Source organism: Corylus avellana, chromosome 4, assembly GCF_965113065.1.
Source record: "Corylus avellana chromosome 4, dhCorAvel1.hap1.2, whole genome shotgun sequence".
Classification (NCBI taxonomy): Eukaryota; Viridiplantae; Streptophyta; class Magnoliopsida; order Fagales; family Betulaceae; genus Corylus; species Corylus avellana.
Window position 1 is genome coordinate 17,844,076 of NC_142493.1, and position 20,923 is coordinate 17,864,998.

The 20,923-nt window shown below is 35.9% G+C and overlaps 2 protein-coding genes across 2 annotated transcripts; one reads left to right on the top strand and one right to left on the bottom strand.

The window, feature by feature from the left end:
• Window positions 1-1,452: 1,452 nt before the first annotated feature.
• LOC132179224 (uncharacterized) lies at window positions 1,453-5,819 on the top strand. Its single transcript, XM_059591893.2, has 2 exons — window positions 1,453-1,914; window positions 5,460-5,819. The coding sequence occupies exons 1-2, from the start codon at window positions 1,498-1,500 to the stop codon at window positions 5,637-5,639; spliced, it is 597 nt and encodes a 198-aa protein (XP_059447876.2). The 5' UTR covers window positions 1,453-1,497; the 3' UTR covers window positions 5,640-5,819.
• A 6,612-nt stretch (window positions 5,820-12,431) lies between these two features.
• Window positions 12,432-16,172, bottom strand: LOC132178152 (uncharacterized). Its single transcript, XM_088515607.1, has 3 exons — window positions 15,943-16,172; window positions 13,092-13,488; window positions 12,432-12,854 (listed from the first exon to the last, which is right to left on the bottom strand). Exons 1-3 carry the CDS (start codon window positions 16,170-16,172, stop codon window positions 12,432-12,434), a joined length of 1,050 nt encoding a protein of 349 aa, XP_088371733.1.
• Between the last annotated feature and the right edge of the window lie 4,751 nt (window positions 16,173-20,923).

Consider the following 20,923-nt stretch of genomic DNA (forward strand, 5'->3'; position numbering starts at 1 on the left):
AGTTAAGAAAAAAAAAAACAGAAAAAAGACAAAAAAGAAAAAGAGAAAGGGTAGATGCATGTCTTCTTGATTGTCACGCCGATTACAGCTAAGATCCATAAAAGAAGCTCTTATGTCTACATCAAATATTTGGTTCATGAAACCTTACTGGAGGAGGAGTTCATTTACAACTACAAGATTGTTAGCTGGGTGCGGTTATCGAGGTCTATGTTGGGTGCTTTTCATTTTAAATTTTTGCGAGCTTCCATTTGGTTTTGCTCTATTCCTCACCATCAATTCATATGTCCAAAACAATAATTGCAAACAGTCTCGGCTTCAGCTTGACTGACTTGCTAAGATATCTGAGAGTTATAAATACTAAATATAATGAACTATAACCTCCCTTCACCTACATTCGAGCCTTTAATATCGAAGTCTTGAAAATCAATAAAGACAATAGTTCAGTCGGTTGTATTAATGGATATTTTGTTAAGAGAGAGAAAATTATTTAATATAAAAGATTACATTATTTTTTGGTATTTTAAACTAAGGTGTTTACTTCATAGGTGCAAAACACACTCCGTTTATATCAAGACTTAGTTGAAGTTATTCTCTATATCTAATTATTTGTTTGTTACAATATTAATACAAATTTTGAGTGGGATTTGTCTTAAAAAATTGGCTTATAAGTGAGAGAGTGCTTAAAAGCACTTATATATGTATGATTAAGAGTGTACTCAAGTCATGTGTGATATTTAGATGGTAACATTCCACCCTGCTCCGCATCCAACATTCACCGCAGCCCACACTATTTGCACTGGTTCGTTGGTAGCATGCAATTTTTTATTTGGCTACTCCATTCACCCATTAGTCGACCTCTCCTTGACTCGGCAACAAATAATTTAAGAAATCTTAAGCCTCCAATTAATTATTGACAATTTTATTTAACAACTCAATCGAGCTATATAACATTACAAAGTAATGTAATAAAAACAAATGATATAAATTTTGAGTAGAACGCAACCTACCCATATGAGAAAATTGATATTGTAACAAATATCCCAAATCAAATAGATCTTTTACTCGAATAATGCTATAAGTTTTTTTAGAGTCATTCCAAATATAATGTGACTTTTAAAATTACTAATAGATTAAAGTTTAATACATCACATTTCAAATTTAATGATAATTTTAAAAAGTATATCATATTTAGATGGAAGACTTATAACATTATTCCGTATACTCATTTTGTTTTCGTTATGTTATCTTTCCCATCACTTTTTACTGTCTCTTTGGTTTTGGCGTACGTAAGGAGACATTCATCCCAGTCTCATTCTTAAATTGAGATTGCAGAATGATAAGAACCACGCATGCAATTACCGACATGCCACAATTTTACTGAGAGGTAATCACTGATACGGCAGACATGTAAGCTGTTGTTTGCGACAGTCAAAAAGTGAGAGAAAAATAATCTACCACTACTGACCACATAGATTTTGATTCTCTTCTGTTACATAAATGCACACGTGTGACTGTGAGAGACACCTTATCTTCAAAAAGGCAACTGAGACGGCCTCTGCAGGAGCACTTATGATGCGTCCAGAGTCAATGTCGTTGGAGAAGCTAGGAGCCGAGTGGGCAGTGATATCCTCACCCCCCCAGCTGCTGCCGTTTTCTCTCAAGGCAAACACCTTTTCCGGCGGAGTTTGCTTACGGAATGTTAAGGGTGTGCAGAGATTGAGGAGGCGAGGAGGAGTTTTGTGCGGCGCGAGGAGGAGAGCAGTGAGATATGGTGGTGAAGAGGACGGTGAGGAAGAATATGGGCACAACGAGGAAATTGCGATGCTGGAATTCTATAGCCAGTCTGCCAAGGGAGAAGCGCTTATTGTGCATGCCGTGGTGGACGACGAGGAAGTACAAGTGCTTATCTTCAAGGTGAGTTTTCTTTTTGCTGTAAATAAATGGAGGGCTCAGATTGTTTTCGCTATTCTTTTATTATCATCTTTCGTTTCTTTTGGTTGTTGCATTTTTACTTATTATTTTCTTTTAGCATGGATTCTTATTAGATTAGAAGCATTTTTTATTTATTTATTTTGTCTTTTGACTAATGCTAATTTAAGATGGGAAAATGTGTTATTTTGTGCACCTTTCTACAATATTGAACTTTTCGTGTTGAATTATTATTTGCCAAAAGAGAAAAGTAGGACTATATATATATATATATATATATATTGACTTTAACAGAAGTGCCAACAAATACAAGCCACACAAAAACTAAAAAGGAAAAGACCAAAGCATCCTAGGCTGAGCAACTTTGAGAATCGCCTCAGTCAAGTTATTTCCTTCCTTAAAACCAAAGTATCTGTTCTTTTTGCCCATTAAGCCTATTCATGATTAGAACCATTTACCTCGTACCAAAATAACAATAGGTTAGTAACTGTAAAAGGGAAAGAGATCAACAAAAGGGCTTGTTCAAACCGGCTAACATGAGATAGCCTGGTGAGAATTGAAGTTAAGAAAAGAGAATAATGGAAGAGAATACTCGAAGGGTGTAGAAGCAGTTGAGGTTAATAGTTATTGGCTAAAATCGCTAACCACGACCGCCTAAGGTAGTTATTGGACTTTAATAACCGCAATTGCTTAGCTTAGACGGTTAGCCGTACTTATTTTATAATTGACAGTTAGTGGTTATTAAAACCAATAATTGCGGGTTGATAACCACTTTTTATGTACGAGCTTTTGGTAGTATTTTAAGCCTTTTAATGAATAATTTTGAGTCTTTTTTTAAATAAAGTCATACCATCTTTCATTTGTTATAGCTTTTTTTTTTTTTTTTTTTTTTTTTTTTTTAAATTTTTTTATAAACTTTGGCGAAGTCATCAACTAGCTAGGAAGATGTGAAGTGTTATAAGGGACAAGTATTAGAAGGTAAAGAAAGCTTGAAAGAAAAATGCTCTAGGAAATTAAATAGCAATATGCAGTAAGTGTGAGGGGTGATTTGCTTTAAACACCAACATTTCAAATCTAAATACAAATCCAAAACATTACAAATTTAAAATCAATCCAAAAAACACCAAAACATTATTAAATATATAATATAAATATTGCAAAAATTGTGGACAACATATTCAACCACTTTTACTATGAAGTAGATGGTACTTACACATTTTGTGGAGGAGCTTATCGACATATGTTTCTAAGTATTTCATTCAAATACTTGATAAAATACATTTTCTTCAAACACACGTATTTTAATCACTTTATAAAATAAAGCACAATTCAATATCATGTACTTACCAAATGCATTGGCTTGGAATTTCACAACATAAGGCTTCACAATCATGTCAAATAATATAAACAATTTATCTCTATGAGATATTTTCAACTATTTATTGATTAATATTAAAATGCACTATTATTCCCCACTCATTTTAATATTAATAAATAGGAATTTTCTATACAAAAATATACAATGGTGCAAAATAAAAATAAAAATGATGCACATTACAAAATTAAAATTTTCCATATAAATTCATTTAGAATAAATAGGAGAATATCTAAATTGTTTTTTTATTGATAAGATTACAATAAAATAATTTACTTTATCAAATTTATGAAACCAATTCACAAAAGGTTTTTTCAATCCATATAAAATTTCTCATGTATATATAACAAACAATTTGATATTTCATCAATCATTATTATCCAAAAAATTAGAAATTTACACAACTTTTTCATGGCCCTTATAAATGGTAATCATTATCAATGGTTCATAATGACACAAACACCAATTTACATTAGTTCTTAACATGTCCTCAAGAGGTAGCTCAATCGGGTAGGACTACGCCTAATGAAGCGAATGTCACTAATTCGAATTTCCCTCCCCCCTCTTCTGCGGACACGTCAAAAAAAAAAAAAAAAAAAAGAAGTGAAAGCCAAAACACATCTTGGACTAATTTATAACAATCAATAAATTATACATTAATTTCTCATGCATATGCACATAGGAGTTAGTTTTAGCAATAATTGAGTACTTTTATGACGCCATTTATTCCAATATTGCATGCCAACATAAAAGCAAATGATGTGATTAATCAAATCATATGTGCACTTAATAACATCACATATACAAATGAATATCATAAATGTACCAAAATGAAAGGAAAATAACATCATGATATTTATGATGTACAGTGAACCATCAATATTCAAGCACATGATAATAAAATTGATATGGTCTTAAATTAAGGTTCATCATTACCGCGTGAAACTCTTCACCAAGTTCTTTTGCCATTTGTCACTGCCTTGTGCAGCTCTTAAAAAGGTCCGGCTTATTTATGGTTCCTTTGGGATCATGAATAAAATCATTGCTCACTGTCTGATTCTGTATCTATTTTTGTACTGCATGTTTCGTTTGGGCTTTGTTGTTGGGGTGCCTACCCCCTTATTGTTGTTTAATTTCTTATAACCCGCTTCTCTTATTTGAATAAAAAAAAAAAAAAAAGGTGAAGGAATATTCTCCTTTATTTTTTTCTTAGCTGACCACATATGGAAACTAGTATCATGGATTATCTCATTATTGAAAAGATCACATATATTGCAATATTTCACATTTATAAAATTTTCCACCATGGTAAAAGCATAAACTCATTTAGACAGTATCAGTCTCTCTTCTCTTGATAGAAGTAAATTTATTTAAGCAAGAAAAACTGTTAGAAAAAAAAAATGACATACATATGGGTTAGGCAGATTTTATAAAATCATTTAATATTATGAAAAAATACTATTTAGTAGATTGTTTTATGACAACCATACAACTGGGATGACATGATAGTAAAAATTAGCATTTTGATCAACAATGAATTGTTAAAAAAAAAAAACCAATGATTAATTTTTACTGTTACGTCATTTCAATTGTATGATAGTCATATAACAGTTTATTAAATAACATTTCTCAATATTATATCCACTAAGCTAGAGAGAAAATTCCCTGCAAACATATTTAGGCAATCACACTGACACACTCAAATTATTCCCACTTATAAATATGTTACAAGCTTTTTGCGAAACACCTTAAAATTGTTGGTTATGCTATTTATAAAATAGTAAGAGAATTCAATTCCTAATATTCCAGTGGGGTGTAAATAACTTGGGACAACTATTTGATTAACTTGGTTATCAATTTATCATAATAAATTTTATAACAAATAAACTTATGAAAATAATTGATTTTTATTTATAATACACCAACAAAATTCATAGCTGACAAATGTGACGTTTGGGCTTAAATGTCGCATTATAGCGACATTTTTACTGTTCAAATATCTTTAATTTTAAATCCAGTCACTATGTTTAATAGCATTTGCTGTCGCTATACAAATGGGAGGTCTTTTTCATCATCGAAAGATGAACTAAAATTACAGTTGACATGATTTACTTATAGTTTGCTCAAAACTATGTTTGTGATATGCATGTTTCAGGGATTTTCTTCAAGCTTGAGCTACAGAACTTCACCGGATCCATCAAGAAGCATTCTTCCTGCTAGGGCAGTGATTAAGTCCATAGACAGAATTAAAGGACCTTTCGACCCTTCTAATACCGAGTACATTCAGAAAGGTCTAACGTGGGAAGCATTTAAGACCAGCGTCCTAGCCAATTAAGAAATGCTAGCCAAGTTTTGTTGTTGGTTTATGTTGTGAGTTTCACATGTACTCGCAAGCGCACAAGTCGTTTGCAATATAGTGTGTGTAAGTGTGAGGTCGAATCCACATGAAATTGTGTTCGTGCAAATAAACTTCTATCTAAACTAATCCTATTTTAACCTAGTTCCGAAATTTTGAGATTTTTTTGTAAATTGAAAACATAAACTGAAACAAAATGAAATAATTAAAAAATAAAATATTAAGGTTTTTGGAATCAGCCATCACAACTCATAGCAACAATCTTCATGTTCATCGACATTTTCCAAAGTGTCGAATGGCGCATTTTATATATGTTCTATTTTTGCAAAACAAATGTATCAAAACATCCAAAGTATCCGTTCTTTGTACAAATCACAAAGGATATATGATTTAGTTTAAATCATCCAATGTATCCGTGCTTTGCACAAATCACAAGGGATATCCAAATTAAACTAAAAGATCCGATGTATCCGTTGAACGAAAGACAATGGATATCCAATATTTAAGTAAATAAACCAAGCAATCAATTAAAAGTGAACCCCCCCCTTTCTTCTAACAAAACATTTTCTTTTTATATCCCTAATCCTAGGGTAAAAACCATAAAATCAGCATTTAAGTGAGATTCTGCTAGGTCATTGCGCTCGATCGCACATTAGGTGCGCTCGAGCGTACTCGAGCATGAGTTTTCTCCTGCAACGCATGTGTGCTCGCGCGCTGGTGCATATCTTGGGCGTGTGTGTGCTCGATCGCATGGCCAGTGCGCTTGAGCGCACTAACACTTGTAGAACCCTCTGTTGCACAATTGTGTTCGCGCGATGCTGCTCCTTGGTGGTTTTCTTCCAAACTTCGCATTGTACATCTTTAAATCCCCAGTTTTTCTTCAGCAACCTACAAAACACAAAACTACCACAGAACATCAAATTATAATAAAACTAAAGGCTTAACAAGTGCAAATTAAGGAGCCAAAATATTGCATATTTGGGACTCATCAAATACCCCCAAACTTACATTTTGCTAGTCCCTTAATAAAACAAAATGAAAAACAAAATCAAAGCATGAAACATAGGTCTGTTGTCGTGGGAGAGACGGTTGCATTTAGCATATGCAATAAGCCTTTTAAACCCCTAGGCATCCCTAGAGGACGAATGAAGTCTTGTGAGGGTTTAACATCAATGATACCCACAAACATTTTCAGTACTATGTAATTGACAAACATGGATTTCCACACAAACACATGGTTCATACATCATGAGCATGTTTAACAAAGTGAATACCACAATCACATCATTAGGACATCCAAAAATCATACAACTCATAGATGGAAAATTGAGACAACACATGGTCCAATAAGTGTAGCGTGAGACTAACATTACAATCACGAGGATTCAATTTTTCTCAAAGTTTTGTGTACCACAAAATTCATAGGAATTCACTCAGATGAAAACAATAAAGGCTTAAAGTCAAGATGTGCATTTTTTGTGTAGGCTATGTAATGTTCGGCTCTTTTAAGCTTTCTAATTAACTTATGTAACGAGTGTTGGGCCAGTGACTCCCAAACCAGATGGTTTTAAGGCATTAGATGTAAAAACATCTCTAAGGGCTTAATTACTCAAGTCAAAAAGGCTACGAAGCCAAACCAGCCAAACAATCAACCAAATTGAATTTCTCATCTTTTTACGCGAACACTCAATGCTTAGTGAGGCAAGAGGTTCGGTTACTCAATGAGAAACTCAAACTGATATATATATATATATATATATATATATATATATATATATATATATATATATATATATATATATATTTATTTATTTATTTATCTATCTATTTTCAAGCCAAGGTTTCATCCACAATTCATCTTGCAAATCTCAAGAAACACCCTAATCAATTCAAATCTCATACATCACAGTTTCTATGCTAATGTGCTTGTGATGATCAACTCAAACATGTATAATCTCTCTAATCCAAAAATGAGTCGAAAAAAACTCAGATTCCTAATGATGACGATGTGTTCAAGATGTTAAACAAATCAATGACATGCAAACCACAGTTACAGTGTAACTCATGCTTAACAACAACATAGCATTTTTTTTTTTTTTTTTTTTTTAACAAAACAAGTAGACAAATTAAAACAAACAAAAAGACACAAACAAACAAGCAGACATTGTGTTTTTCCTTACCCCCAAACTTAAATGACACATTGTCCCCAATGTGGCAAGAGATACAATACCATGAGGTGAAGAAGATGGAGGTCAAGGCGTCCTCCAAACTTGAACACCAACACACCTGTCAAAAACTTACAGCAATTTTGTCTCACAGAACAAGCATCGTCAGATCAATTGTTGTTAAAAGAAAAAACAAAATGATGAGAAATAAAATAAAGGAAAGAAAAAAAATTTACCGTACTTTCCCCGATCATTCGAATGGCCAACCAATCCCTTCCACCCTCTCTTCTTCAAGAGAATGTAGTCTTCCTCAAGTTTCAGTACTTCACTTGTACCTTTAAGTCTCCATTTTTTCACTTGAAATGTTTTGGGGATAGATTTACAAAATTTTGGCCTCACATGACGTTCAAAAATGTTTTCCCAGCCATGCGCTATGTCTATCTCCCAAAAAGGATCAATGATCTCCTCTCTTATAACTATTAACTTCTCATCCGCAGGGAAATCACGTGCAATTAGAAATATAGAGTCTATCGGAATTTTCCACTGTGAAACATTTATACTCGCAGTAGTATTGAGCAAGGAACTGACCTTGTCAATGTAATGCTCGGTAGCAAACTTATCAAACTCGAATTGAGTCATACAAGCCTTTAGAGGATCAGAAGGTTCTTTGAGGCACTGAGGAAATGATATCTTAAGCTCATCGTGTGTCTCAAGAGGGGGAATGATGAAAGAAGGAGCTTTAGTACTCACTTCCTTGTCATTGGACACATTTGGATTATCTGGGGGCTCAATTTGCTCTGTGTGTTCAACCTATTCCTCTTTTCCTTCATCCTCATAGCTATTAACAATGAGAGGCTTAGCTACTGATGAAGATGGTTTACAGAATGATATCCCAGTGGTTTCTCCATTCTTAGTTCACATCTTAGGTGTGGCGTCCAATAAGGCATTAGCTTGCTCAAGTAACTTGTCAAGGTCTAGGTCACATCCAAATTGAGCAATGCACTTTCCCAACGGGTCCTCTAGACTTGGCTCATCAACAATTTCCTCTCTCCCAATTGTGGTGGTGGCTTGGACATGCTCATGATAAGGATTGCTGGTGTCATCCTCATCAATCATGTATTGCCCTCTCGCCATCTCTGGACTTTGAAGCGGACTTCCTCGATTCTGTTGAGCTCAGTAACCAGATGATCAATCTGACCTTCCAACCTTGCAATTGATTGAGTGTTGTCCATGGCGGCATCCTTGAGTTCTTGAACGGATTGGTTATTGACCATGGTTGAGTTCTTAAGCTCTTGTATGCACTAGTTGGCTGTTTGCTTGAATGCATTGAGTGCATCTTCCAATGATGAATCTTGTGGAGGATAATTGGCAGATGAAGGATGGAAAGCTTGGTTATCGAACTGCGGATATTCAGGATGGTGCAGTTCATGAGATTGAGGAGCATAATTTCCAGTAGCATGAGCTTGCCACGAGAAATCAGAATGGTTACTTCAGTCCAAGGTGTAAAAATTTAAGTTTGATTCTAACCTTGGGCTGGAGAAATTGGTGTTCAACAGATCATATGAAAGTTTGAAAAAGTGTCCCCAGGATGGACAATTACCAAAACTATGATAAGATGAACATGGTCCATGTGTGTGGAAATTCTGAGGGTAGTTGGTAGGAGTTGGTGTCCTACCACTATGAGAAGCATAAAAATGACCAAACAGAAAATTCATGCTTCACCCTCACTCTTTAAACAAAGACACTTCCACATGAAGCATTAACCAATATATATATATATATTTTTTTATGAAAAAAAATACCAAAAATTTAAAACTCAAAAAACGGTTCAAACATAAGTTTGGAAGAATTTTAGGTGCTGGACCATTTTGGTGCAGTATGTGGAGGTGCGCTCAAGCGCTGGCGCTGATCCGTTAGTGGTCTTGCCTACTGCGTGCGCGCGTTCGAGCTTGCGTAGGAGTTGGTTGAGTGCAGGTGCGCTGCATGCTAGGATGGTGTTGTCTGCTGCGCGAGTGCGCTCGAGCGTATGTATGCTGTGCGCTTGAGCGCAAATGGGAATGGTTGAGCGTAGGTGCGGCTTCTCCTTGCTGCCTTGTGCTCGAGTGCGCTTGATCGTGCTTAGGTGCGATCGAGCATTGATGCGAAGCTGATCCGTCCGAGACTGCAAAACAACAAAATAAAACAAACAAAAACAAATAAAAATAAAATAAAATTGCAAAAAGAAAAATAAAACAAAAGTGCTAATTATAACTAGTAGAAAAATGAAATCAATTTAAACAAAAAATTATTTTCACAAATACAAACAATTCCCCGGCAACGGCGCTAAAAACTTGTTATGAGTTTTAAATGTACTCGCAAGTGCACGAGTCGTTTGCAATATAGTATGTGCAAGTGAGAGGTCAAATCCACAGGGAATTGTGTTCGTGTAAATAAACTTCTATCTAAACTAATCCTATTTTAACCTAGTTCCGAAATTTTGGGATTTTTTTGTAAATTGAAAACATAAACAAAATGAAATAATTAAAAGATAAAATACTAAGGATTTTGGAATCAGCAATCACAACATCAAAAGTATCCATTCTTTGTACAAATCATAAAGGATATCCGATTTAGTTTAAATCATCCAATGTATCTGTACTTTGCACAAATCACAAGGATATTGGCGTTGTCCCGAGGGACCTGTAATACAACACCGATGCCCCGGATATTGTACGCTACCGTATATACCATTAGTGGCACAACCGAATCCGACCTCGGTTGGCCTACATCACTAATGATGTCCGTCTTATAGTGACCATCCATTAGGGAATGACTTTGCCTTGGTTACGAAACCATTGGATCCAAAGCCCATACACACACACACACACACATTTGATCATAAAGTTAACTTGTATAGTAAGCCCATGGCTGTTATCCCACACGTACCGGTGTACCATGTCATACGATACAATTAGTCTTATCAGTTTTTTACATGCATAGTTTTACAAGCCTCATTGTTATCTTATTAATCAACACACGTTTTTACGAAAGAGAGTTTACAGTAGTTCTAAAATGTATTTCATGAGAGTTGCAAAATATGCATGTTTGATATATATAAAATAGACGTGCAATGTGGGAAAAGTAACAACAAGCATCCATGTAAGTTTGTACTCACTTGGGTTGTAAGGCTCCTCCATAAAATTCTCTTGAGGCTCCATAACCTCAAATATTGAGAAAAGACCTATCATTAGTTCTAAATCCAACTAAAACGAACCTAGAACATGAAAACAGAGGTTATCGGACGACTGGCCAGAGTGTCATTCCTTGGAATGCTTCTGACCGTACGTCCGGGTCCGTGGCTGAACGTCCTCCCAGAAGGCTCGTACGTTCGATCCCGTGGCCGTACGTCCGCCCAGAAGGTTCAGGTAGAACCTTATTTGGTTCAACCGTCCTCCTATCCTCCCAAACTGGTTCTAAAGCTACCAAAAGGATTCCTAGGACCTCCTATCTCAAAACAAGGTCTCCATGCAAAAGGAAATATGCTTAACAAGAATTAAACGCTAACCCATGCTTAAACCAAGATTAAGGGCAACAACATAACTAGAAGCTACAAACCACCAACCAAGCTAACTATGAAAAGCACTTAAACAACATAACAACTAAGGAACAAGCTAAGCTTAGAAAATTACCTCCTTAACGCCAAAAACCTCCAAGAATCACCTCTCATTCTCCAAGAACTCACAAAACTCATAAGAACACACTCACAAGAGGATTTTCGCAGAGCCTGGGGCGTAAATTGGCGTGTGAAACATTGAGGGTAGAGGGTATTTATAGTAAAGGGCGCTACCAACTACTCTGAAAAGTAGCAGACGTCCGGGTACTATTGGGGCATACGTTCAGATACTATTTACACAGTATTCCAAAGGCTGTAGTGTACGTCCAAGTATTACCCAAGGGGTATTCCAAAAGTAGCGTATGTCCATGTGGTCTCCAGCGTACGTTCGTGTACTATTGGCAGAGTACGACGTACTATTGTCAGCGTACGTCTGGTGGTCCCCATGCGTACGTCCTCTACTATAGACAAGAGTGTACGTCCGGCAACCCTAGCGTACATCCGGTCCGAAAGTCCAAATCCCAAAATGCCCCTCTAGCTATTCCTAGTGATCCAAAACCCAAATTAAACTTCTAACTAAGCTACCTAACTTAGTTAATTATTTGGGTCACTACAATTTTCCAAACTCTCTTCCATTGCAAAGTACCTGCAGTAATATTGGAACACCTTCCATGAACCCCCTTCTGAATTTCTTTTGCCATATGGTATGCGCTCTTCACCGTAAATTCTCCATTTCTTGTGCCCACCTAAACTCTTTTATTGATTTGCCTTTGTGGACAAATTACCATACTACATATTACTGCCACCTTCTACATTGAGAAAATACTTTGAATCAATGGTATATTCCACCATTGTGTAGAGCCATCGATAAAAGCACACACATTTTCCTCCCTATCCAAAATTCAGGGAGGGGATTGAATAGAGTACGTTGATGGAGAAGGAATCCACATGTCACCCTAAATTTTGCTAGATTGTCCGTTCGCAACCCTCCACACCAAACCCTCCTCTAAGAGCTTATTTGCATTCCAAATACTCCTCCATGCATATGAAGACCTCTTCCCCACATTTGAGTTGAGAAAGGTTCCCTCTCTTATAGTATTTTTCCTCAAACACTTTAGCCACTAGAGAATTCTGATTTTGTAGGATCCTCCACCCTTGTTTTGCAAGTAATGCCATATTGAAGTATTCTAAGTCTCTGTAACCCATTCCACCCTTTTCCTTAGCCTTCTCCATCCGCTCCCAACTCATCCAAGCTGTGCGCTTTTCTTTCTCCATATTTTCCCACCAAAACCTTGACATCATTGAGTTAATCTCTTTACACAAAGTCTTAGGAAGCTGAAACACACTCATTGTGTAGGTTGGTATAGCTTCTACAACAGCTTTTAACAACACTTCTTTCCCGACCTGTGACAAAAATATCTCCTTCCATCCATTTATCTGATCCCAAATCCTTCTCTTAATACCGAAAAAGCACCCACTCTAGATCTACCAACTAAAGCTGGAAGCCCCAGATAATTCTCATATCTCCTTGTGGTACTCACCCTAGCAACTGAAAGAATATGGTCTTTAGCTTCCCTCTTTGTATTTCAGCTAAAAAAAAATTGACGTCTTCGCCCTATTCAGTTTCTGCCCATAAGCTTTCTCATACATCTCCAGTATGTGTTGAATTCTCACCCATTTAATAGTATTTGCTTTGCAAAAAAGCAAACTAGCATCTATGAAAAATAAGTAATTCAACCTTGTCCCCCCACGAGTAATTGGAAGGCCAGTAATCCAGTTTTCTCTATCTTCCATTTGCAAAATACAGTTCAACCCTTCAGCATATAAAATGAAGAAATATGGAGATAGAGGATCTCCCTGCCTAATTCCCCTTGACGGTGAAATATTACCATACGACTTCCCATGAACCAACACCAAATATTTAACCATACGAACACAAGTCATAGTAAGCTTTACCCATCGTGCAGCAAATCCCAACTTACACATTATGGCTTCCAAGAAGTCCCACTTGACTCTATCATACGCCTTACTCATATCGAGCTTAAGCGCCATAAATCCTTCTTGACCCTGACTGAGGACACATATGTTATGAGCATAATTACTTTTCATGCAACTGGGTAAATGCTTTAATAATTGAATAATAAGATGTATCGTATGACATGGTACACCGATATGTGCGGTACAATGGCCATGGGCTTACTATATAGACTTGATTCTATGGTCAAATGTATGTGTTTATATGAGTCTTGGATCCAATGGTTGTTTGTAACCAACGCAACCATGTTTGATTGGCAGGTCACTGCAAGACGTACATCATTATTAGCGCGGACCATCCGAGTTCAGACTCGGTCGGGCTGCTAGTGTTATGGAGGATAGCGTACAATATCCGTTTCACCAATATTATATTATAAGTCTCTTGGGACAACGCCAACCTTGCTGAGAAGGGGTAATATCTCGGGTAGACCATGTATGATAATTATGACCTATCATGACATTAGTGTTTTGCATTAAAACTTATAGGCGATTGTCCTTGGGATTACACTTACACTTCTCAAAAACAAAAATTATACATTTATGGGGTAATAATAGAGGAAACACCTAATTTGCTTATGAAAATACATGTTGACTTTGCTTATAATTCGATTGTGAGATTTACTTACTAAGTCTTAGGCTTATTCAGCATTTGCGGCTTGTCATGTTATCTATTTTAAGAGAACTTTTAAAAAGGAGAAGCCAGATGTCTATTTTGCAATACCAGGTTTGATTGGAATGATAGTTTTTGGTTAGAAGCTCCAAGTCTATGATTGATGGTAATACATGCATACCTTGTGATTTTTAGATATCTCAGATATGTCATTTTCAACTTCCGTTTACATTTACTCTGAGTATGTTAAATAGACGATCCCTTCAGTTAGTTACAAGTTAACTAAACTAAAGGAATTGCCAGTAACCCTACAAAAATGGTCAAGACCAGTTTTAAAGGTGTTACAATTAGAAATATCAGTTTCTTGGTCACCAATGTTAGCTGCCGAAGATGTACTTATGACAGCATTGGAAGTATCCAACTTGAGCTCAACATGAATATTGTAGGTGTTGGGAATACGTATGCAAATTAAAATTTGCACAGCGGAAAGAATCATATTCTAATGCCCAAGAAAACTGTATGAAGAACGGTTGCTATTTCAACAAATAGCAAGAACAAAGATAACTTACTTCTTCTTCAAGAACACAATTGATCTCAAGAATATTTATACCTTTAGATCTTCTCACCAATTATTGATTGTAACAAGAGTACTCTAGGGACCATCTTTTTATCCTCCTAAAGCTGATGTGGCTTTCAAAATCACCATTAGATCAAAATTTAAATATGATTCATCTAAAATTTAATGGTGATTTTAAAAGCCACATCAGCTTTAGGAGGATAAAAAGAAGATAAAAAGATGGTCCATAGTATTACTCTTATAACAAAGAGAGTGTGGGCTCTTGCTTGGCTCTTCAAATTTTAAAGTTTTGTTCTTCGTGAGTCAACACAATGAACTAATAATTTTCAAAGTGTTTATGAAAACTATATATAAAGAGAACTTGATGGGATGATTTGAGAGCCTCATGCTCTTCTCTATTTATAGGCTTAGTAGGGGGGAGAATTTTCAAATCTTAGCAATCTGGGACAAAGAGTAGAAAACATTTTAGTAGGACTTGCATGGACGGCTAGGGTTTCACCCAGCCTCTTTGCTTCGCCGCATGGGCAAGGGACAAAATATCCTTGGAACATGCGGCTCCCTACCTTGGCAGCTAAATCCCAGGCCCCTTCTCTCCTGTCCAACGCATAGGGTCAGGGAATTTTTCCCTGGCCTTATGCGCCCCTTGCTCTGATTAGGCCTTTGGTTTTATCCCAAGCCCAATTTCATATATACTCTCTAGCCCATGTTTTAAATAAATAAAATACTTAGCCCAATAAATAGGAAAGCCTTAATATGGTAATTATATTAGCTTGGTGAGACACCTAAAGGAAAAAATAATTATTGGCTTAAATATTTTAGTAATCATGCCTCCCTCACATTCGTTATGTGATAGTATTTTAATCACAATTAATTCCACTAAATAATTGTGACTACACTCCAATAAATATTTTGATGAGATGATTAAGAATTGCCCACGATTCGTGTCTTTTGGTCCAATCCGAATGACCATAGAGCCCAGTTAACCTCCAACTTATGTCTTGGCTAGGGAGCTTCACAATGGAATTAATATGCCGACGAGTATAATTCTAAATTTCTATCTCACCCACATCCTTCCAAAGGAAAGCTAAACCTCCACTACGCCCCACCGGATCCAACAAAAATAGTCCTTCAAACCCTAACTTCACCCTAATCCCTTCCAGCTTATTTTTACGACTCTTTGTTTTCATAGGAAACAAACAGTTGTGTCTCTTCTCCATCACTAGTTGGCAAAGGTCTCGAACTGATTGAGGGTTCTCAAGCCCCCAGCAGTTCCAACTTATTAGAAGCATTGTTGTTGGCGGTACTGTGACCCAGCCACCACCAACTCTGCCTCCGGTGCCATCCCTTCTGAGACTCCCATCCTACTCTTTTTGTTAGGAGAAGACCTCCCATCACTCTCCTCCCCAATCTGATTTTTCCCCTTATCTTGTAGGTGGTCCATAGGAATAGGAACTTCATTCCTCCATGCCTGGGCTCTTGCTCTTCTCTTCCAAGATCGTACATTGGAACCACACTTCTTCCCTACAGACCGCATGATCTCGAATATTAAGAGATAGAAAGAAATATATGAATTATTATTTTACACCCTTTTTGAATAAGTTGATTAAAAAAAAAAAAAAAAGGGTATTGAGGATACTAGCATGTGGAAAGATTTAGTTATGCCGCTAGGAATTACACAAGAAATTATAGTAGGACTTGTAAGAGATAGACAAAATTTATATGAAGGCATGGAAGTCGCCTTTTATATGTATAAAGTACAGTCGAATGCCATTGAGGTTATGTAAATATTAGATTTACTGGCTAAAATTTTGAGATAGAATTCTGCTACAACTAAGGATTTGATTGCTAGGAGATAATGTTTAGCTCAAAGATCAATATGGAAGGATATATGAGAATTTAAGGCATAAAGATAGTATGAAAGGTCCTCATTAAATTGGAAGTTAGAATAATGAGTTTCATATTAAGGAGGGGAGTTCTACGACAACGTCGTTTCTAATAAACTAGTTCCATATGGATTATGAAGCAATTTGACAGTTTGATGAACACATTAGAGTTAAACGATCAATGTAGCAGATTGTTTTCTTGGGATTGAGAGATAGAAAATAGAGTGTCTGATATAGAAACAAATAGATATTGAAAGATGTTAACGCCACTAGATTTAATAAGCCTATACATTCTACATATGCATATGAGCATTGTAATTGAGGTGTGTAAGACTGGTCCTAGTGTTAGCATATGTGTATGTCAGAACCATGGGTGAGGAAAACAATGCGTAGAATAACTATCCCAAATGAAATGACTTGATGACCTTGTGGTAGTCAATTTAACAAGAGAAATTAGAAAGTATTATTGATAATAGGTAGATGTCATAAGGTGAAATAAAGTAGTAAGACTATCATTTAAACCTCGGATGAGGGTGATACTATGACACTTAGGGTACTTTGGAGATGAATCTCTTAAAGAGTGACGATGGAAAAAGATTTTATCAAGTGTCTTGGTAGATGATGGATACACAAAAGAGGGTATAATAGCATATAAGCATAAGCATATCAATTGAGACAAGTTTAAAGGATTATAGCTAGCATTGATATATAATACAAGGTACTTTATGATGATAGAGCTTGAGGAATTTTAGTTGACAAATGCATGTCAAATAAAAGCTGATAAATTGGAGACCTTAGAATAGGTTGTGATACAATAGGGTGATCTCAGATAGGATGGCACGATGACAAAAGTCAGAAGAAAAAATTATATGATATTGTGATATGCAGTATACCAGTTAAGGGACTGATTTGACACGAGACTAGTAGTTTGAGTGTTCTCAAGTTATAAGTATGTATAGATAAATGTTATAGTTTGACATGGTATGGTAGCATATATGTTACATTTAAATTTCGAGGATGAAATTCCAACAAGGAGGGGAGAATGTAACAACCAAGGAATTTATTAGGATAACTAATGATAAGTGCTAGAATATTCATATTTTCAGTCCTTAACTTGCATGTTTTAATCCTTTAGTTTTGGTTAATTAGGCCATTTTACTTCATTTTTGTATTTTCTTTGTTTTATAGGCTTTTGGAAGAAAATAAAGCGTTTCTAGAAAAATTCAAAGCTTAAAGGGCAAATTGGGAAGATCTAGAAGATATGGTTAAGCTTAACCAATCATCGTTAAAGTTTAATCAAATAAAGGAAAGGATTAATTCGGAATTTCTCAATTTGAAGTCAAATCGGATTGGATGCAAAATTGGATTCTGAATACCTCTCGATATTTTGGCCATAACTTTCAGCTCAGATATCCGATTGAGGTGATTCAAGGAGCATTGGAAATATAACTCAAACTTATACAATTAATTGTGAAATAGCATTTTCCCAATTCGGAGCGCCGCAAGATAGGACCGCAATTCTGGGCGAATCCTATTCCGATTTGGGCTTAGGTTTTCTTTAACCTAATTGGGCTTGGACTTAAATCTCCGAAATTCCTAGGATTACTAGGGCTTCTAGGACTCTCCTAAGCCCTATAAATAGACCTCTAAGCCTCACAATTGAGGGGGATCAGACGAAGACGCGCCGGGGGCGCCGTTCTTGGTCGCTTTCCGTGTTTTATGGGTTTTTGTAGCTTCGAACTAGAATTCTTTTGTAAGTTTTTAATTTTAATGAAGTAATTTAGTTTCTTTATGATTTCTTTTGTCATGAGAGGCTAATTCTTCAGCTAAAGTTGAAGATGAAGCCTCACCATTGATTAGTTTTATATTTTTATGTTTCGTTCGTACAAATCCGTCGTTTAATGTAATGTATGTTCGTTTCAGTTCAATTGTGTGACAAAATTGTGATTGATTGTTGTTTATAAATCGTGAAAATGTTGGATATTCGTTGTGTTTCATCCAACGGATACATCGAATGATTTGATTGAGACTTATATCCATTGTGATTTACGGATACAATGGATGATTTGATCTCAATTGGATATTCGTTGTGATTTGTAATAGAGATGGATTCATCGAATGATTCAATTGGTTTATAAAAAAACAATAGAACATATATATAGGGTTTAATTGTTCGTCGGATGCATGAATGAAAACATAAGAATGTATGCTTTGATTTGGTGAGGTGAATTCTAAAACCTTAGTTGTTTATCTTTTGATTATTTTTATTTTATTTAGTTTATGTTAGTTTATTTTCAAAATCAAAATCATTCGAAACTAGGTTAAGATATGATTGATTTAGATAGAAATTAAATTTCACAAACACAATTCCCTGTGGATCGACCTCACACTTGCACACACACTATATTGCACACGACTCGTTCGCTTGCGAGTACAATTAAATTTGTACATCAAATTTTGGCGCCGTTGCCGGGGATTTGTTTGTTTGTGAAAATTGATTTTTGTTTAGAGACTGATTAGAAGGATAAGTTCACTAGTGGACGAAAATGTCATGAATGTGGGGGTCGGGGTCATATTCGAATTGAATGTGCTAATCTGAAAAAGTCCAAAGGTAAAGCTTTCAATGTCACTCAGAGTGATGAGTCGGATGATGAAAAATCCGAAGAAGAAGTTGAAGGAGGAGTGAATTATTTAGCTTTTACTACTTCTTATGATAATTATTATAAGACTGTTAACTCACCTCATATGATAAACGAATCTGAAATTGAATCTGATGATGAGGTGGATTTACAAACTGCTTATAATAACTTGTTTGTGGAATGTGATAAATTGAACAAGCTGAATAGGAGAAATCTGAAAAATCTGAAAGAAGCTGAACTTGAGAAAGAAAGATTAATGAAATCTATGGATGAATGTTTAGCTATTCGAAACACTTTGACTTCTGAAAACCTCATACTGATTGCTAAAGTGAAATCTCTAGAAAAGGACTTGAATGATTCGAATGATCATTTAAGGAAATTTTCTAGTGATAAATTGAATCAAATGTTAGGAAATCAGAAACATTCACATGATAGGACTGGATTGGGTTTTAATAAACATGTTAATTCATCTTCTTCAAATGTTGCAACCACTTCTAAGATCATGTTTGTGAAACCTAAAATGAAAGATGTGGCAATTGAGAATTCTTGCTTACCTCAAGAAAGTTCAGAAGATGTGGCAAAGAAAAATAAGTTGAAATTCAAAGTTCCGGTAAGGACTAACTTCATCCCTACTTGTTTTCACTGTGGTGTCAAAGGTCATAGTTGACCAAACTATTTTCAAATTAGGGCTAAACAACCATGGTCTCAGAAGAATATCCCTAGACTAGATGAACCTGGAATTGGGAATCAACTAAAAGTTTTAACTGCTCAAGTGAAACTTATTAGTGAGAAGTTAGCTGTTTTGTCAAATTCTGTTGATATAAAAGATATGTCTAATTTGATTGACAAGAATGTGCAAATTCGTCCTCAAAAGGAATAGGCCTGGGTTAAAAAGAAAGATCATCTATGCCTTGTTGCTCATACTACCTTAAGTGTGCTTAACTCTTGTTTGTGGTTTCTGGATAGTGGTTGTTCAAAACATATGACAGGTGATAAGTCTCTATTCAAAGAGCTTAAAGAAGGCAAAGGAGGTGGAAGCATCACTTATGGAGATGGCAGCAAATCGAAGGTGATCGGTCAAGGAATTGTGGAAATTTCTAGTGCTCCTACTCCACAAGAAGTGCTGTATGTTGAAGGACTCCGGGCAAATTTATTGAGCATCAGTCAATTTTGTGATTATGATCTAGTGGTCCAGTTTTCTAAGAAAGAATGTAGCATATTTGATTCTCAAGGAAAATGGTTGATGGGAGGAGAGCGCACGGTTGACAACTGCTATTGTCTCTCCTCAACTTCTCAAATAAAATGCAATAATGCAACCCTGGACGATGGAGAATTGTGTCATCAACGGTTGGGGCATCTAAATTTTCATGATCTGGTCAGAATTTCAATGACAGAAGCCATAGCTGATTTACCCAAGATTCATCAGGCTGATAAAGGAAAGTGTGGCCCATGTCAACTGGGGAAACAAACTAGAACTCCTCACAAAAAGATCTCAGGTATTGTTACCTCTCGAAACTTAGAGCTTCTTCACATGGATCTCATGGGCCCTACACGGACAGCCAGTTTGGGAGGCAAGAAATACATTATGGTGATCGTAGATGACTTCTCTCGATACACATGGGTAATTTTGTTAAGAGAAAAATCTGAAGCCTTTGAACATGCTCAGATCTTGTTTCATAAGATACAAAATGAACAAGACTGTTTCATCAAGCGAATCCGGAGCGATCATGGCAGAGAATTCGAGAACTCAAGTTTTGAAGATT

Coding starts and splice junctions, on each gene's coding strand:
- LOC132179224 (XM_059591893.2), top strand. CDS start 1,498: ATGCACACGTGTGACTGTGAGAGACACCTTATCTTCAAAAAGGCAACT. Junction 1,915..5,459: donor TACAAGTGCTTATCTTCAAG/GTGAGTTTTCTT, acceptor TGCATGTTTCAG/GGATTTTCTTCAAGCTTGAG.
- LOC132178152 (XM_088515607.1), bottom strand. CDS start 16,172: ATGCGGTCTGTAGGGAAGAAGTGTGGTTCCAATGTACGATCTTGGAAG. Junction 13,489..15,942: donor TTGGTGGTGGCTGGGTCACA/GTACCGCCAACA, acceptor ATGTGTCCTCAG/TCAGGGTCAAGAAGGATTTA. Junction 12,855..13,091: donor AAGCAAATACTATTAAATGG/GTGAGAATTCAA, acceptor ATTTGGGATCAG/ATAAATGGATGGAAGGAGAT.